Source organism: Antechinus flavipes, chromosome 6, assembly GCF_016432865.1.
Source record: "Antechinus flavipes isolate AdamAnt ecotype Samford, QLD, Australia chromosome 6, AdamAnt_v2, whole genome shotgun sequence".
Classification (NCBI taxonomy): domain Eukaryota; kingdom Metazoa; phylum Chordata; class Mammalia; order Dasyuromorphia; family Dasyuridae; genus Antechinus; species Antechinus flavipes.
Window position 1 is genome coordinate 40,156,597 of NC_067403.1, and position 19,604 is coordinate 40,176,200.

At 32.0% G+C, this 19,604-nt stretch overlaps 1 protein-coding gene across 7 annotated transcripts in view; it reads left to right on the forward strand.

Annotated features, from left to right (window-relative positions):
• EXOC1 (exocyst complex component 1) overlaps positions 1-19,604 on the forward strand; it is a 53,673-nt gene that overhangs the window by 24,217 nt on the left and 9,852 nt on the right. For 4 of the 7 annotated variants that reach the window (XM_051963799.1, XM_051963803.1, XM_051963800.1 and 1 more), the window contains 8 exons: positions 381-530; positions 4,483-4,588; positions 8,606-8,650; positions 9,790-9,953; positions 11,231-11,338; positions 12,736-12,812; positions 13,176-13,404; positions 15,892-16,075. In XM_051963799.1, the coding sequence (XP_051819759.1) occupies positions 381-530; positions 4,483-4,588; positions 8,606-8,650; positions 9,790-9,953; positions 11,231-11,338; positions 12,736-12,812; positions 13,176-13,404; positions 15,892-16,075 (1,063 nt within the window). The remainder of the gene's footprint in view (positions 1-380; positions 531-4,482; positions 4,589-8,605; positions 8,651-9,789; positions 9,954-11,230; positions 11,339-12,735; positions 12,813-13,175; positions 13,405-15,891; positions 16,076-19,604) is intronic. The other 3 variants (XM_051963802.1, XM_051963805.1, XM_051963806.1) reach the window with 1 other exon arrangement.

Sequence of the window (19,604 nt, forward strand, 5' to 3'; positions counted from 1 at the left end):
ATGCGTGTATACATCTTTAAAAGTGATTCTAGGAAATCTTTAAATTAAGTATGAAATGAGCTTTATTAAATCAACTAATCATTTAAGTTTTTAATGGCTACATTTTTTAAATAACAGTGCATATGTTTTATCAGAATGCCATTTGTGCCAATAAATCATTTTGTAGGAGTGGTTCTTAATTGACTGTACATATATATATATATATATATATATATATATAATTGACAGCCTATATGTTAAAAAAGAAAGAAAGAAAATATTGACCTTTCAGTCTTTCATTTTTGCTTTGCAAAATTCCATGATCACTTCAGTGATGCTATCATGTAGCCAGGATGTTTCTGTATATATGTGAATAATTTATTCAATTCTACTTTCTTTAGGGACATGACCAGAGTTCTACTCTTGCACAGCACTCCATTGAATTGACATTGCCTAATCACCATCCCTTCCACAGAGACTTGCTCCGATATGCCAAATTGATGGAGTGGCTAAAGAGTACAGATTATGGAAAATATGAGGGACTAACAAAGGTATGGATTAAAATTCAGATAGTATTTTGCCAACTTATGCAGTGTTATTTACTAGAACTAAGAGGATATGTATTCCCAGAATGATATTTTTAAAAACTATTTGATACTGTTATCTAAAGCTGAAAAAGAACTTACATCCAACCTCCAACTTTTCCAATCTACCATGCATGTTTTTAACAGCTAAATTTAGTATCTCAATTCTAGACCTCATCCATCTTGATCTTTGTAACTTTTGACACTTTTTGATCACCTCTTCTTCCTGGATGTGTTTCTCTCTTGGCTCCTTTGATACAGTTCGCTTCTTGCTGGTCAAATTGCTATTTCTCTTTCTGCTTTGTTGGAACATCATCTCCCACCCTCATAAGTGTATGTCCCTCTAAGGCTTTTTATTGAACATTCTCTCTATATTCTTTCTCTGGTGAACTCATCAAATCTTGCATATTTCATAGATAGTTCCCAATTTTATGTATCCAGATTGAATATTGTTCCCTTACTTCACTTGAAATTCTGATAGAACGTCCAGCAGGTGTCTGGCAGGCAAATTTGGAGAACAATATTAGATCTAGACATATAGTATATAGACTGTAGAATTGGGAGTTATATACATTAAAGGGAATAATATTTGTAAAACAGTTTGTCATTTTTGGATGAAGAAACAATTTAGTTGTGGGTTTTTGGTGGTTTTTTTTAGCCCTGTGATTTTATTGGCTTAAGGAACTCTCAGTGAGGAAACTATTTTGTACCAATGCATCGCCACCTACTCTGCAAATTAGAGTTTTAGAGAATTGTCTGAATAACTGAAAATTTAAGTGATTTGCCCAGAGTCAGAAGTAGAACTTGTACTATCTTCTGTCTCCTAGCCAGCCTTCTATTCCCTATATCACACTATCTCTTAATGACTATCTTTTAGATTCTAAAATTCCAAAATACATCTTTTAAAGAGTTTCACATGACAGGTTTTTTAAAAATTCATATATACTTTTCTTCTGAGAAGGAGCATGGTGAGGCTAACAGTGCAGGGTTTCATTGGGTGCTCTGTTGTATGTGATTGCAGCTAATAGATGAACAAGACATTTTAGCAATAGGGCTTCAGAGAGCAGGGCCGGATATTCCCAGGGGAAGCAGATGGGGACACCTGTGGGTAATAGTAACAGGAGATAGGATAATAGGAATAGTTTCTTTTCAGTCTTCTCCTAGAAAATGGCAATAAAGAAGACAAAAATCAGAAGACTAATCCAAGTGTATACATAGGAAATCTGTGATAAGAATAATGATTTTAGGAGCCTTAAGAGATTTAATATTTTCAGCCATATAATTATTGTTTTAGATTTGTATGTGTGTGTGTGTGTGTGTGTGTGTGTGTGTGTGTGTGTATACACAAATATATCTGTGCTTAACTGTAGCCTGCTTGAGGGAGGTAGGAAAGAAGAAAGGGGGGAAAAAAAGAATAAAATGAAAAGTGCACAGCAGAGAACAAAAGAAAACCTACAAGGAAACAAAGAAAAGATGAGCTACTTTTATTATATATGTGTTTTTGAAATGGAAATTTATTATTACTTGTTTTGAATAATCCCTGATGTTCTGTTGAGCACATGACAATATTTTTTTCTTTTTCTGTCTTTCTTTCAATTTCTATTTTGTTTTTTCTTATATTTTACATTTAAATTTTAAATAAATTTTTAAAATGTTGATAAGATAATATCAAGGAATCTGAAGGAAGGAAGCATACTCAATGATTGAAAGAATACATGGGTAGCACACAGTGGGAAAGTGGGCAAAAGATACTGTGTTTTCAAAAGAAAAAATTTTAATTGTTAATTATTATTTGATGGGCAAGTAAGTGTCTCAAAGGATTGAGTGCTGCATCTGGAGACTGAAAGACCTGATTTCAAATGGGGCCTCAGGCTCTGGGCAAGTCACTTAACCCTGTTTGCCTCAATTTCCCTGTAAAATGAACTAGAGAGGAAAATAGAGGTATAGAAAACCATTCCAGCCTCTTTGTCAAAACAAACAAACAAATAAACAAACAAAAAAACTCCAACAGATTATCACACCACAAATTATCATTTGAAAAATTGTTTACCTTTGCTGATTAGCACCAGCTTTTGACTGTCACTTAAAACATCAAACTGGAAGAAATAAAAGCAATGAGATTCAGTGCTGATAGGATTATAAAGAAATTCATTGCTTGATGGAATATCAAAGCAGTACACATTTTGGGGGAAATAGTCTGATGGTATTCAGCAAAAGTTACAAAAATTTAATATGCTTTGACCTATTAATGCCTTTGTTGAGAATTTACATTGATACTTTTTTAGTCTGTTTTTGATTATGTCAAATATTTTCGTATTAATTGCAAAAATTGGAAGCATCCTATTTTCATTAGGTAAGTGGATAGTTACATTAATCTAATAGAATATATAAAACAATTGAGATCAACAACTATGAGAAATATCAATATTAAAAGGATTTTATGAAACAATGCAATGTAAACAAAGCAAAACCAAAAGAATAATGCTTATTAATTTACATGGCCTTATAAAAGGAAAAGTGAATGGGAATGAATGGAAGAGGAAAAAATCCTGAAAGAGGCATAGAGAAACTGAAGATTTGCTATGACATATTCTAAATGAAAATTATTAGTTTCCATTGAATTGATATTTGTTGACAGTTTAAACATGCTTAGGAAAAAATTAGTGTACCATTCCTTTTCAAGCAGCTATAGAATGTAGACTTTGAATAGATGCATGAGGAAATTTGGGAAGAAGTTCATTTACATGGAACAGCAGTAAGTAGCAGCTGTGTGCAGACATTTCTGTTGAGCGCTTGGGGAGATATACAGGTTAGAATGCTTCCTATATCATTTGTCTGCTCATGATCTGTAGCTGTGTCTTAAGAGTTATCTGCAGCTCAAAAGATGTAAGTGACTGGCCTATCGCCATATAGTTCTTGTTTGTCCTTCATTCTTGAAGCAGACCATGACATCAGCAAGAGAATTAGATCTAAGTGAGAGAGGGCTGTGCAGAGTCACTAGCTGCATTCTCTCCTTGTGAGCCATCTGGGTCTAGTAGCCAGACATACTGATTGGGATGACTAGAAATTCATTTTAAATAAGTTGAGGCTAACAAAAATCCCCATAACAACAATTTTTAAAACCTATCTGCCACAACTCTCCTACTATCAATTTGACTAACAGATTGCTCTGAAAGTATAAAAAGTTTTTGTGTGTTTTTGAGAAAGTGAAAAATAAAAGTATATTATATGCAAAATGTTACAGGCATTTAAGCTAGGATGAATCAATTTTATATTAAGTTTCATTTAATGATGACCACCATTAGGAAACAATTCATTAGAATTACATTTAAAATGACTTATTTTATAGCATGTAACAGCTTGTACCAACTAATTTGGCTATGAATATTGAATAGAATCCAATTAATGCAAAGCTTCATAATAAAAGCCACTGGTAGGAATGGTCTCTGAGAGGGAACCAATATGTCAGTCAGAACCTATGTTATGAGTGAGGGACCAGTGTTTGGGAAAAGTAAACCACCTAGGAATGATGAGAAGTGGAGGGGAGGGGATGTTTTGCTCTGATCTCTCCTTTCTCTCTCCATGGACACTGCTTTTTACCAAACCTGTGTAGGGTAGCAGATTGGGAGGGATCTCGTACATCCTGTACAGCAATTTCCACCCTGAGACAGAACTTCTGCTGTATTGGGAGAAGAAATGAATTCCCCTAGATTGATCTCTAGCTTAAAAATTGTCTCTTGGATCATACTTTGGGAAATAATAGTTGTGGAAATAGATAAAACTTCAGACAGTTGTACTTTTAAATCAAAATTTTGAATGTCATTTTAATAGCTTTTTTGTTGGTTTTTAAAATTTGTATTATTAAATTTGTTGATGTTATGTTAATTTTAACATACTTGTGAATACTTTTTTATTTAAGAATTACATGGATTATTTATCAAGGCTATATGAAAGAGAAATAAAAGATTTCTTTGAAGTTGCTAAGATCAAGATGACAGGCACCACTAAAGAAAGCAAGAAGTTTGGTAAGCAAAGCTGCCTCAGTTCAATGGCCTTTTTCAACTTTATACTTTTAATTGCGAGAACAATTATTGAAGTTTTTTTTTTAAGGAATCTGATGTCAGCAAGGTACAAAACAGTAGGTAGAAATGAAGGGGGTAGATTTCTAAATTGTTATAGACACCATAAAAATGAATCACTTATTGATTATGTGGAAAGAATATCATGAATGTTAAAATATGTGGAATGTGTGTAGCTATATACAAATAATGTGATTAAAAATTAAGTAGACTGACAAAAGTACTGAGAAACAAGGGGTCCCATTGTGGATTCATGAATTCCATACTGCCTTTCTTTGCATCTCTTCTACCAAGTTTTTCTCTCTATTGCTCTCATTTGGGAAATGGAAAATATTCCTACTGTCTGTCTATTTTTCTGGCATTCTGAGAATGAATTAAATTTTATAAAGGGATTTTTTTTTCAAGGAATTAAAAAGATAAACTAAGAAGTGTCTTTTCTAATACTATATATATATATAGCTTATCTCTTTCCTTCCTTTGGGGAAATAAAAATCCCTATATTAGTATTTATGACTTCAAAATGTATTTAAATGGAAATCTTGGTTGCAAAATTACTTGAAAAGATAGCTAGTAAAAGTATCAGGCTGTGAAGTAAGTTATTTATCTGCTAAGGCCACATTCTGCTCTTGCATGTACCCATCCCTGGAGCTCCCCTTGGAAGGAGTTATGTGCCTATTCAAGTCAAAATTTAGCCTTAAATGGCTACAAATGTTCTCAGTGTGTCTGCATAGCTCCCCTTTAGAATAATGAGTTTAACATTTGTTTGTTGGAAGGAGCCTGTGCCCTAACTACCTTTGATCAGTAGGAACTTAAAAAAAAAAAAAAAAAAAAAAAAAAAACAAACCATGAAAATGACTTCATCTTATAGTAGGTCGTTTTAAAGTGTTATTTACAGTGAAAAAACTTACCTAAAAAAAAAAAAACCCAACAACACAAAACCAGTTGTTTTGCTGTTTACTATTCAAAGGAAAAAAATGTAACATGAATTGAAAATATATTTGTAAGAATTGGATATACTGGTCCAAACATATGATTTTGTTTGCTATAGCATATCCAATTCACATTTAGCATCTGAATATATGGTGCTTTAATAGGAATATAGTATGAATGTGTTGTCTTCAGGACAACTTGGGGACAATTGGCTTTGAAAAACACAAATGCTAACTCATCCTAAAGGTTAACTGTTTCAAAATAGCAGTGTGTTTATTTCCCAGTTAATGTTTTCACCATTGACTTGTGATGCTTTTTTCTGAGTGAAGAAGTTATGATTTGAACAGTTATTTGTCTGATTGTTGTCATCTAGTATATTTGTCACCTCTTGTTAGCGAACAATTTATTTGGGGGAAAAGGACTCTTTGATGCATTAAAAATTGATATAATACAAAATATTCATATCTTTCAAACAAATGATATAATACAAAATATTTATATTTTTCAGGCAATCCTTATGGGTTAATCCCAATGGTATGATATATATATATTTTTTTTGAGTTGCCAAGTATAAGATTTATTTAAAAGTAAAGGAAATAATAAAAGTGAAACACTATGAGCTTCTTGGAATAAAAATGATGGTCAGTTCAATTACAATAATATTTTTAAATTGTTAGGCTTAAAATAAGATGGCTATAAATTCTTTTTAAAAGACCTCATTTTTATTTTCCCAAACTATTCTTAAGATATTCTTAAATGATTGCTAAAAAGATAAAAGAAAATTAACATAGTAGAATTTCCAGAATTGGATGAAGGAATAATAAGTTATTTTTTTTTAATCTTCTACATAAAGTTTGAGTTATAAAAAGCAATTTGATTCACTTAAGTTTTATAGCATTTTAAAACTAGTTTTCAAATTGCATCCAAATGATTTACTAAGTTCTAGTTAAAATTAGACTAAAAATATTTGAAGATAAAAATGTATACTCTAGCTAGAAGCAAAATAATTACTTGGCAAATAACTGCTATATTAATTTAAATTTGGTAATGATAAATATAATTATTGCTTTTTTGTAAATTTTAAATTACCTGTATTTGTGATTTTATTCAAGTTTCAAATGCAATTAAATTTGCTTGAGCATTTGGGGGTTCCCATTTCCTGATGTAAAATAGAATAGCATTTTGTGTGTATATTGCAAAGAAGTTTTATAGTCAGGAATTTCTCCTTTTCATATCAAGAAACCTATTTGTAGTCATTCTTGAAGTAAATATTTATCATCTGCTTGTTTCAAAATAAAGATACCTGGCACATGATAGTCATATATACTATCTCCTATTGCTATCCCCTTTTGAACAGTAACTATTTAGAAATCCTCAGGGTTTTTTTTCAGAAGTGATACTTTGTACTTCTTCTTTGTTATTTATTTTTTTTTTATTTCACAACTTTTTAATTTAGGAGCAAGGAACAAGAATCACGAAAGCAGTTACTTACACTTTTTCTTTTTAAATCTTAATGGGATAAATGTATTGTTTTATTACATTTAATTATATAAGGCACCAAATTTGAAATACAATCTGTAAATATCTTATAATTTAATATTCCTAATAATAGGTCATTTTTCGGTAATCTTACATGTCTTCTTCATACTGAGAACTCCTATTGAATTCAAAAGGTACTTCTACAAAAGGACAAAAGAATCAAAAACACATCAATTAAATGCTAGCCAAAGATTTTTGTGGGGGCAGGGTGGGGGGATTATAGAGCCCCTTTTAAGATGACATAATTAAATTTTTAAAACTTTCATTGTGATATACACTAATTCAGTTTATTGATAAGATCTAAAGATAACAAAAAAAAATTTGTGAGCCCCAAGATTTTTCAGATTTTTTTATTGCCAGGTCAATCATTGATAATTGCATAGAGTGCTTTGACTCCCAGAAGAGAGAACCACCTAGAATTTTGTTCTTTGATCTTGAATTACAGAATATAGCACTATAGTAACACTATTCCAGTATAGCAGAATGTATTCTGCTCACCAAGGCACAACATTTCTTGTGTAGGTTTGCCTTATTCCAATATTTCCTCTTCCCTCTTCCCTTTAATAAAGTCATAGTTTTTAAAATTTTTATCCAAATTAGTCACATTTTTATTTTCTGTTTCATTTTGTGGTTCTTTTCCTTGCTCTCTTACTTGGTCACTTTATTTTCTCAGGTCAAAATATTTCACAAGATTAAAATTAATGAAATTAATCAAAAAGGAAAGATAAAAGAAATGCTAAATGATTCAAAGAAGCTCAATTTAATCCCTTTACTTGTAAATTGTCAATGAGCAGCTTCTATTTCGAACTGAAGGATTATAGACTAGAAATAATTTTTTTTCCCTGACAATTTTATAAAGCCTTCATTAAATTTCATGAAATTGGGTACTGAGAGATTCAGTTTGAAGCCCTCTTTATGTGGTTATATTTTTGGCAAAATAGAAAACCATTTAGCACAGTGGAAACAGTTTTCAGGAGCCATCATCAACAATAAATATTGAATTATGTCTCGTAGAGCACTTGCTTTGTAAGTTGAGCTTTTCTGTCAAATAGAGGATATGTCTCTATCTGTGGTATAATAAAGTACTTTATAATAGATTTCCACTGCACTAAATGATTTAAATGAACATTTCTTCATAAATGATATTTGTCAAAATATCTAAATTTAAGGCCACTAGTTTCATCATTATTTTTGTATTAAATATATATATATATATATATTTACATTTGATCATTAAATAGTTTTTTAAATTATCAGTATTTGAACAAAAATATTTAAAAGGATGCATCATATTTGTAGAACTTTCTCACACATAATTTCTAGAACAATAGCTGACAACTAAACCTGTGTTTGCAACTGTAGTTATCTGATTCTCATAGTTCTTTGCATGTGTCTTTCAAACTAGAGCTTAACTTCCTCTTGTGCATGTTTTGTGTGAAATGCAGTTTATTAACTTGTCTTTGTCTTTGATGCTTGCAACCTAATCCATCCCAGCTACACTGCCTCGAAAAGAAAGTGCTGTCAAACAAGAAACAGAGAGTGAGTATGATTAGTGCATCAGCAGGTATTCTCAATGCATGTTTGTTTATGTGTAGAAATTAGTTCTATGTCATAAAAAAGTTAATACCAGAACTGTGTTGTAAGGTATATGTTAAAGAAACCTGAAATTAGAGCAATGATGATGCTAAGAAATATATAAGGTAGTTAAGCTTATTTGTCAGGTGGGATAGACCATTATGTCCGATACATGCAAAAAGACTAACTGACATTTCTGTTTTCAGGTTTGACTTCATAGGATTTAATTTAAGTCTCATGGTTGGGGCCAAATATTTCATAGTTGAGATAAGATTTTTATTTAGTTTCCTTCTGTATTTCACAATTTTTTCTTCTGACCCAAACCAATTAAATGAAAACTTCTCGGAGAAAAATAAAAAATTGGTTAATCTGTAACTTATTTTTCCCCACCAAAGAAAATATCACTTTCTTCTTTCTTAGTCTGGTTTAATTGAATTTTTGTTGCTAGAAAATGGATTTTTCTTCTGGCTGCTTTATTGCCATTCTCACTTTGTATATTTATTGCATATCTTTATATAGGTATGCCTAATAACTAAAAACTGGAGTCTTCCATGTTATAGTTAATAAGATAAGTATTATAGTTTAAAAGTAAATGTTTTAACTATGTTCTTAGTCTTTGAAGAATTTCATTTAAGCATTGTCCTTTATGTTGAAAGCAGAATTCTATTTTTAGGATAAGGCATATGAATATAATGTAGGAGGAAATGATAGTAAGATTTGTTATAAAGATTTTGTCAGCTGGTACCACAATAAGGAGACCAGTAAGCTCTGTTCACTCTTAGTTTTGTATTTTTAAAACTTTGAGATACCTGCTGCAGGGCCAGCCTGGTGTATCACCAGCCTCTTCTCTTGGAAGTAGCACTTTTCTGAACTTGTAAAATGATTGGAAGTAAAAGTTAGAAGCAGGGATTTTGAAATACAACAAAAACAAAACAAATTTTACCCTGGCTCTTGCTCATAAAAAGGGAAAAAAAATCAGTGCATTACTACACATGACATATAGTCTTTGCAGAATCAGGACCTCAGAGTAGTAAGCTTGGTTTATGCTACACATTTTCCCTCCTATCTAGGCCATTCTCTTTCATAGTTTCATTATTTCATAGGTCTTCATGGAAGTTCTGGGAAATTGACTGGATCTACATCTAGCCTAAATAAACTCAGTGTTCAGAGTTCTGGGAGTCGTAGATCTCAGTCATCTTCTTTGTTGGATATGGGAAACATGTCTGCCTCTGATCTTGACGTAGCTGACAGAACCAAGTTTGATAAGGTAAAATAAATATTGATTTTTTAAATTTCACATGAAATTTTGCCCCTTGATATGTTTATCTTGAAATATTGAAAAGTTGTTTTTCATGAATATATTAAAAAGTGAATGTAAAAAAATTAAATTAAAAAGTGAAAATAAGCACAGGGTAGGTATATTCATATCTATGTGTGTATATTGAGAAAGAGAGAAGATGTAGAAAAGTAAAGGAATATAGGAAAGAGGCAACGTGACATAGCAGATTGGGAACTGACTTCAAATTCAGGAGGACTTGGGATCCTGTCTTTAGAATACACTAGTTTGTGATTTGGGACAAGTAACTTAACCTCTGTTTCTTCTGCAGTTCTCTGTAACAGAATTATTGCAGATTTGTTGATTTGAACTGGTAGAAGAGATTTCCTCACTAGAAATTCCCTTTACCAACGAAATTATAGTTCCAGACCAAAATATCTATTACATACATGCAGTGCACACACACACACACACACACACACACACACACACACACACACACAAATAAAGGAGTGCATGGCAATGAGTAAAAAGTAAGTAATCCTAAAAATAAAATTCTGCATTTGGAGTCAGATCCAAGTCCCAGCTTTCATACGATAGCTATAGACCATGAATAAGTCATTTAACTCTAGGCTTCAGGAAACTCGTTGGAGACAAAAACGGATTTGTATTGGTAGAAGGGGTTCCTATACCAGTACAATCATAGGTCCTTAACTTATGAGGATGTCAGAGTAGTGTTAATAATAACAGTAATAGCTAGAATTTTTGAAGTACTTTACAGGTTTGCAAAAGTGCTTTTCATATTCCTCATTTGATCCTCATTATCCTGGGAGGATAAGAGAGCTTAAGTGACTTACCTAAGTTTAATATGTTTCTTTCGCTAGTCAGCTCTTCCTGGCTCCCAGTCTAGTGTTCTATTCATTTTACCAATTAGCTGTCCAATATGAAAGAGTGTGACTGTCATAAGAAATATCATAATTTATCTTATTGTAATAGATTATCAGTGAAAAGTTCTAATTGATCTTCTTCCCCTTCCTTTTAGATTTGAAATCAGTAGCAGTTGGGTGAACCTTCAACCATAATCTCTGGACTTGTTTTATAAGTCTTGAAAATTACCAATTTATTTATTGTTATTCTAAAAAGGGCTTTATCTTAGGATTCCTTTGAAGAGATGAAGAAAACATTTTCCCACTTTAAAACAAAGTATAAAACAAAAATTTATGTTATGTTGGTACAATAATTTAACTGATAATTTTGGTTTTCTTTAGATCTTTGAACAGGTTCTGAGTGAATTAGAACCCTTATGTCTAGCAGAGCAAGATTTCATAAGTAAATTTTTCAAACTGCAACAACATCAAAACATTCCTGGAACTATGGTATGGCTCATATTTAGTTTGGTTATAGTATGTAATGCTGTTAAATATTTGATCAGAATTTATAACTTTCTAAGAAAAGTGGGACCAGATTTCAAATCATATGTGTTATTTTATGCAGTGTGGATTTTACAAGATCATAAAAATGAAATAAATAGAAATTGGAGGACTTGAAGCAATTTTCTGTAAGGTGTCATACCCCCAATTTTTATACTAGTAAGAACAGTGCTTTCAGTTTACAGAAATTTTACAAAAACATCCATTTAAAAATCTGTGCTTGAAATAAAAATTATGAATTTCAAGTTGTATTAATGGATGGTACAGGGTCCATTGCTGGGACAGAATGAAAAACCAGGAGACCTAAATCTTTGTTCTCTCTGTGCTGCTAACAAGCTCTGACATAGCTAGGTAATTTAAAACCTCAGCTTTCTCATCTATGATGTGGATGGCAGTAACAACCCTACTTGCCTACTATGATGATTGTTATGAGAACAGAACAGGAGGAAATAAAAATAGCCAGAGGAAACATGGTGAAAACAGTGAACCAATTACTCAGCTCCCAAACTTGGAGTTACCAGAACCATAAATTTGGGTTAGGATCTCTAGTGAATATACTTCTCTTTCAGCCTAAGTCTTTCTGCTACCATTATTTAAATGAAAAACATTAATAAGAGTTTGCATTATGGCTCTTAAAGGATTACAAAGTGACCTTCATATTTTATCTCCATTTGATCGTCACAATAATCCAGTGAAATAAATAGTATAAATATTTTAACCCCATTTTACAAGTGAGGAAATTGAAACAGAAAGGTCAGTGACTTGCCTCAAGTCACACATCTGGTGAGTAGGGTTGGTAGGTCTTCTGATACCAAGCCTAACACATTTTCTTCCATGTTGTTATCTTTCTATGATAACACAAACATTTTTTAAAGTAATTCTGCTTAGTAACAATCCTTTTTTGAAATTTTAAATGACATTAAATTCTAATGTCAATGCCATGGTAAGATAGCTAAAAAAAATCTGACCTAAAAAACTAAATTTATTATTTGACATTGTCCAGTTTCTGACTGTTGTAAATTATGTTGTTCTTTTTTTTCTTAAATGATTCTTAGTTAAAATCTAAGTATAAATTCTTAGATAAAATCTTAAGTACTAGGCAGCATGTTAAAACAAGGCATAAATTATAAATGTGCAGCTTATTAATAATTATTATGTTTTAAAGACTTAACTGTTTTTGTAATATATCCTCTTCTAGGCACTAATGTTTTAAAGACAATTTTAAAGATAGGCAGATTACATGATATATTTGATACATAAATGAACAGTATATTTGATATATATGAATTAGACTAAATCTTCATTGTTGAAGGATAATATATAAAATAATTAAATTTTTTTAGACTGAAACAGAAGAAATGGATGGAGGAATGTTATCACGACAATATAGTTCTGGCGTACTTCCATCTATATCATCTGAGTATGTGTAATTTTTATCTTTTTTCATTTTAGAGAACAAAATTATAGTTTTCCATAAAGTAAAATATTTTATTTCTTTCCTATAGTGAAAAGAAGTCAAAATTAATGTGTTTATAGTCATCAGGCATCATTGTTTAATTTAGGTTTATAGTTCAGGTGGGGGATCTTAAATACTTTATTATAATTATTTGTTGAATTTAAAATCTCTACTTCATATAGCATATATTTTTATTCAAATTTGGGAATTCAGTTTTAGTTTGAAATAATTTTCACTGTTTCATGTGACAATAATTTAGTAGAGTTAGTGAGGAATTAATGTAAAATTTGTGCTAAATTTTCTGTACTTTGTATGTTGTTTGAACAGGAAAGATATGATCCGCCAAATGATGATTAAAATATTTCGCTGCATTGAGCCAGAACTGAACAATCTGATTGCATTAGGAGATAAAATTGATAGCTTTAACTCTCTCTACATGCTGGTCAAAATGAGTCATCATGTATGGACTGCGCAAAATGTGGATCCTGCTTCCTTTCTCAGTACCACATTGGGAAATGTTCTGGTGACTGTAAAAAGGAATTTTGACAAATGCATTGTGAGTTTTCTATTATTTAGATTTGAGTAATCATAAATAACCAAATTAATTCAGATATTGCCGACCTTTTTGAGAGGAGGAACAGCTTTTCGTTCCTCTAAAGCCTTGAAATTTTTGATAAATATATACAATGAAACTCAATGACCAACTTCCTTTTACTATCCTCTAACTTAAATTCCAAAAAATAGGATAAGAAGGATTCATAGTAGTGACAGGCATCAAATTTAGGAATTAACTTATAGGTTGGAAATAGAATTTAATTATTTCATATATCAGTTCATACATTTCATACATTAAGATAGCTATTTGTATTTTTTTTTTTTTTAATTACAAAGGGAGGGACAGCTAGGTGGCACAGTGGATAGAGCACGAGCCCTGAAGTCAGGAAGACTTGTGTTCATATCCAGCCTCAGACATTTAATACTTCCTAGCTGTGTGACCCTGGGCAAGTCACTTAACTCCAATTGCCAGGGGCCGGGGGGGGGGGGGGGGGGGGGAGGGGCGGTTTACACAGGGAAATCAACTTTCCAGAGATGGGCTTCTCTGAATTTACTTAGGATGGTCCTCAGATAATAATCCTTCACTTGTCCTATACTCAAAAGTATATAAATTAATAAGAACCACCAAGCTTATATTATTGATCTAATCTATCTTGAAGAAATTCATATATTTCTAGAAGATGCTATTATTTTAAAAGTTGTTGTGGTAATTGCATTTTTCCCCTGGTCTTTTGATACATTTTTCTCCAAAACATTTTTTTACTTATTCATGTTTTTAAAAGTTGTTATTGATCTTTTTTGTATTTTCACTTAAGGAAATTGTTAGTTTAAATGAACTTTACAAAATTCATTTTTAGCCTGTGTACCATCAAATGATTTACTAGATGCTACCAAGAAGTAGCAAAATAAACTTTTACAAAATCCATCTTTTATTTTTCCTACCCAGAAGCAGTAACAATATATGGAAGGCCAGAAGACAAAAGGGCAAAGAGACCTAGATTCAAAAATTATAGATAAGCATTAAAAAGTTGGTTTATCACTGCTTAATGAGCTTTCAAAATGTGATGACTTGTAATTGGATTTCCAATGAAATATTACTTTAGATTTCTTACCAATCTTCCAGGATCCTCATTAAAATCCATCCCCTTCCATTATTTCTCTTCTTTTACTCTTAAGGACCTATGTTGTCAAAGTTGACTAGTAGTCAAAGATCCAACTTTTTAGGGAGAGAAAGGGAATAGACATGTATATAGTTCCTGTTATGTGGCAGGTCCTGGGCTCCATCACAAATGTTGTCTCTTTGGAACCTCATAACCTGACTGCATCTCAGCAGGGTTTTTCTTACCACATTTGAGTAGATACAGAAATACTGTCATATAAATATGGTTTCTGGTTATTTTGACTAATATACCGTAAAATTAAAAATGGAATAACTTGTCAGATTATATAATTTGAGGACTAGAAAGGTATCTTAAAGGGCATCTTAAAGACCTCATTTCCTTTTCTTGAAGAGACAGAGGCTGAGCAAGGTTCTGACTTTGTCTTGGTCACACAGCCGGCAATTGGCAGAGCACAGGTCTGGTAACTGCAGAAATGTGTGTCGCCAGTCCACCATACTGCCAAAAGATTTATCTCTGAAGTCCTTGCCAAGCAACACTGAGAATCTGTGATGCTGGTCTGTACTGCGGAGAGACTTTCTGTCTTCTCTATCTAAGAGAAAGCGTTGCATTCCTTTGGCATCTTGTCCCCAGAAGCCTGAGTGCTTTGATTTGCATTCTAGTTTAGAAATAAGTAATGGATACAAAACAGATAAAATTATTCCTCAAGTTTATTATGAAGATTGATTCTCTTTCTCTTGCCCTCTCTTCTCAAAAATGGGTAAGCCAGAAATGGGTATCAGAGCCACCGTGGGAGAGTTTTGCTTCCCAGAAATTACTGTAGACAATTAATGTAGTTGTCAATCCAAAATACTTGGAAAAAAGGTGCAGCTAGGTGGCGCTGTGGATAAAACTCCAACTCTAGAGTCAAGAAGACCTGAGTTCAAATGTGGCCTCAGAAACTTAATACTTACTAATTGTGTGATCGGGGGCAAGCTAGTTAGCCCCAGTTGTGACAGAAAAATTAAAAAACCACTTGAAGAATAGTTAAGAACATGCCATTTATCAGCTCTTAGCACAAGGAATCAACAATTTTCTATTCACAATTTTGCACCAAAGAATTATTTACAAAAAATATAAATATTTCATTGATAATCTCCTTATACTTTGGTTTTTTACTAAGGCAAAGTTTGTTAGTTCACTTTTAAAAGAAGCTTATTTTAGAAGCCATGATGAATGAACTCATTATTTTTGTTGTGATTTTTCATATCTACTTAATTAGAATCAAAAGTGGATTACCATTCCTGCTTATCATCAAAACAGTTGATTGTCAATCTTTGCATTTTGTATTTTTAGTGAATTCCTTTGCCTTACTTTCTACCTGTCTTTAGAGTAACCAAATAAGACAGATGGAAGAAGTAAAGATCTCAAAGAAGAGCAAGGTGGGGATTCTTCCATTTGTTGCTGAATTTGAAGAATTTGCAGGGCTTGCTGAATCGATCTTCAAAAATGCAGAGCGTCGTGGAGATCTAGATAAAGCTTACATAAAACTTATAAGAGGAGTCTTTGTAAATGGTAAGTTTTCGTAAGAATTTTTCAGTCTTTTTACCATTTTTTGTCTGATTTTGTGCTAATTTGAAAAAACGTTTGATTTATATTTTGAAACCTGTTTTTTCAATGATACTGAAATGAAAATATTCTCCAATTCTGAAAGCAGTAGTGAGTGTCTGTATGTATGTGTGTTTATATACACTTGTGAATTCTGTGCATTTATCCAGAAACATTTTTAAAAACTGTATCCATTTGCTTATGATTCTACAAATATTTTTTGGTCAGAATTTGCAAACATGAGGCTCACTGCAACTAGCAACACTCCCAAGTGGGGTTGAACCAGATTAAAATGTAATTTGGAAATTTTTAATAAAATAAACATGTGGTTTTCTAAGTACGTGGCCTGCAAGTTTAGTAGAATTTGATATAACTGTCTTGGGTTCATCCCTAGTATCTTCTCACTTCTACTCTATAAATTTTCACAGTGGTTTACGAGTTTTTTGTTGAAGGTTTGTTTGTTTTTAATTGCTTTAGAAAATTTAAAGGGATAAGAAAAATTGAATACTTTGACTACCAGGAATGCTAAGGAACCAAAAAAGAAAAATAATTGATTCTATAATAAAGTAATAAGAACAAAGAAGTTTGGATTTTTTTTAAATCATTAGAATGATAGAACTGTTATTTCCAGTATTTGTTCCTGTATTTCATTTCTTTTCTGTATATCCAGAAGATTATAGTCATTTGACAGTATCTTCTTTTTATATAAAGCATTTTTTTAAGAGAAGATCTTGTTAATTTGGTAAAGAAAAGATCTTTGTGATGATGATGTACATTTAAGTAACATTTTATCAACATTAAATCAGTATTTGAAGGTAGAGATGATAAAGACTACATAGAGAATCTATCTATACCTTTCCACCAAGCTTTTTTTTTTTTTTTTTAATGTACACAAAGAACAGTATAATAGTAAATTTCTTAGCGGAGGTTACTAGGATGGGACAAATGGAATTATATCCATATTTAATTTAAAGAACACTAATAGCACTTGTATTCTTTCAGTACATAAAAACAACTGAGTTTAGCCCCAAGTTAGCAAGAATAATCAGTCAAAATAGAAAATTATCAGTATTTCTTGCCCTACCCCTGTACAATCTCTTTTAAACAGCTAGCTCAACCAAGCTGGTTGAATAATAGGTTATTTTCCCAGAATCTATACCTAAAAGAAACTGTATCCTGAGGTGCTTTTTCTCAGGGTCTTCCCAACCAAATGAATTTGTCCTAAAAAGTTAATTTGAAGGAACATTAATCCCATTCTAAATCTGCCTCCAGGCTACAGAATCACTCATATACCTCTTTTTTCCAAGCTTTTATTCTATAGATTTGTCTTTATTTCTTCCTTTTCTTATCTCCAAGTTAAGCATATATTTATTTTTTAAAAACCAAGAACTTAAAATTAGGGACAAAGCAAATTTCTCAATGTACAAATGCAATTTGAAGGACTATTTTTGAAGATGCATTAGCCCTAGAAAACATAAGAGAAAGATGCTGTCAGAGCTGCTATTTTTTTTCTGGGTTATTTGGTATCACAAAAGAGAGGCTATTGATTTAAACAGAGATTATACATGGAAAGAATTAAGGCATTTTCAGAAAAGGAAAGGAGCAAAGCTGAAGGTAATGAAACCACTAATATTCACCAGGCCTCATCTTTTCCGCAGTGCTTTCAGTATATAGCAGCTTACAAGATATTTAAAAATTAAAATGCAAAGGGAAAAGCTAAGGACTTGGGCAAAATGGGTGCTATATATATTAAGATTTCTTTAAATTGAAGGCCTATAGGGAAAGCAAATGATGATTTCTGTAAGAATGACTTAGGGAAGAAGTTGTTATTGACTTAACATTTGGGACAGTGCCATTATCAAGTAAAGTCAAGAGGTGAATAATTTAAAATTTCGGTGCTCCAAAAGAACTTATGTCACTTTCGTTCTTTCTCTAAATGTTCAAGTAGTTGTGATCATCTACCCCTTATAAATAGTGAATTTGAATTAAAAAAAAAAAAAAAACTTTTAACTTAATGTGAATAACTTTTTAATCGATATTTAGAATCATTTTTGTTCACCCTGGAGTGTGACTTTAGAAGAATTTCAGATAATTCACCAAAATACTAGACAAAAGATAGGGAATTCTGCTAATATTATTAGGGTTCTGGCTTATATTATTTGTTTTAGAGTTTGTAGATTCTAAAATTTAAGGTATAACCAATAGTAGCTGGAGTGAACGTTTTCTTCAGTTCTCCCTAACATAAAGTAATGAAGCCTCTAAACCTTAAGAAGAAAGATTTTACTACGAAAATTGTTCATGGTTGAGTTACAAAATATACTATATAAAGCAATGTTTTATATACAAACTTTAAGAAAACAAATGGAAGTTGAGTTAAAAATACGTTTTCCCAACATACATTACTCTTTTAATTGCCAAATCTAAGGATCTTAGTCCTCACTTTCTCACACTGTTAATCATACACTCTTCTTAGAAACTCTTTGCTCTCTGAGTTTTCATTATGTCTCTTTTCGTTTTTGTTTCTTTTGTCTTACCACTTTTCTGGCTTTTTTGTGGATCACTCTTTGTATCAGACTCACTGAGTCTGGTTCAAGGCTCTGCTTTTCCTATATTCTCTTACATACCCAACTGATTTTGTAAGTCCTTGTAGGTTTAATTATTTTATCTATGCAGATGACTCTCAGATCTGTATATCTCCTTTAGATCTCTTTCCAGTCTAGGGATGTACCAGGAAGAAAAATGAAGTTTTTGTTGATCTATATCATTGACACATTCTTCATCATTTTCTTGAGTCTAAACACTCAAGGAAACAACAAACCAAGTCCTGAATTTTAGCATTTGCCAATTTCAGAAATGTAAATGCTCACATTCAAAATTGTGTAGTTGTTGACTCTCCTTAGAGACTGACAAAGTCTAGTACACTCTGGCTCCAGCCTCACATAACCGTTCCATTTTGAGCACTCCAATATCTTAAACTCAGTATAACCCAAATAGGATATATTTTCTTTACTGCAAAATCTTCTCTTCCCACTTTCCTTATTTGGGAGTAGGGGACCATCATCCTTACTTACCCAAGTTCCCAATCTTCAAAGTCATCCTGGGTTCTTGCTTTGTTTATCCCACATATTGAGTCCATAATGAAACCTTGTTGGTACTGTCTCTGTCTCACTGCTCAGATCTTTCTTTCTTCATACAGCCATCATATTAATTTGAGTCTTCATTATCTCTTAAATGTACTGTCACCTCAGGTTCTTCCTTTTCATCTCAGCCTCCAGTTTCCAATTTATTTTTACTATCTGCCAAGTACTGAATACAAATACAAAACAAAAAATCTTCAAGGAGCTTATATGCCCTAATCAGGTATACCCCTTAGAGGGACAGGTACCTTTGTTATCATTTGAGGAGGGAGAGAGAATTTGAAGAACTCAAATTTCAGTGAGAGTTAAGAACTGAGTTGAACCTCAAAGAAAGTAAAATCTTTTCCAAAATAGAAGTA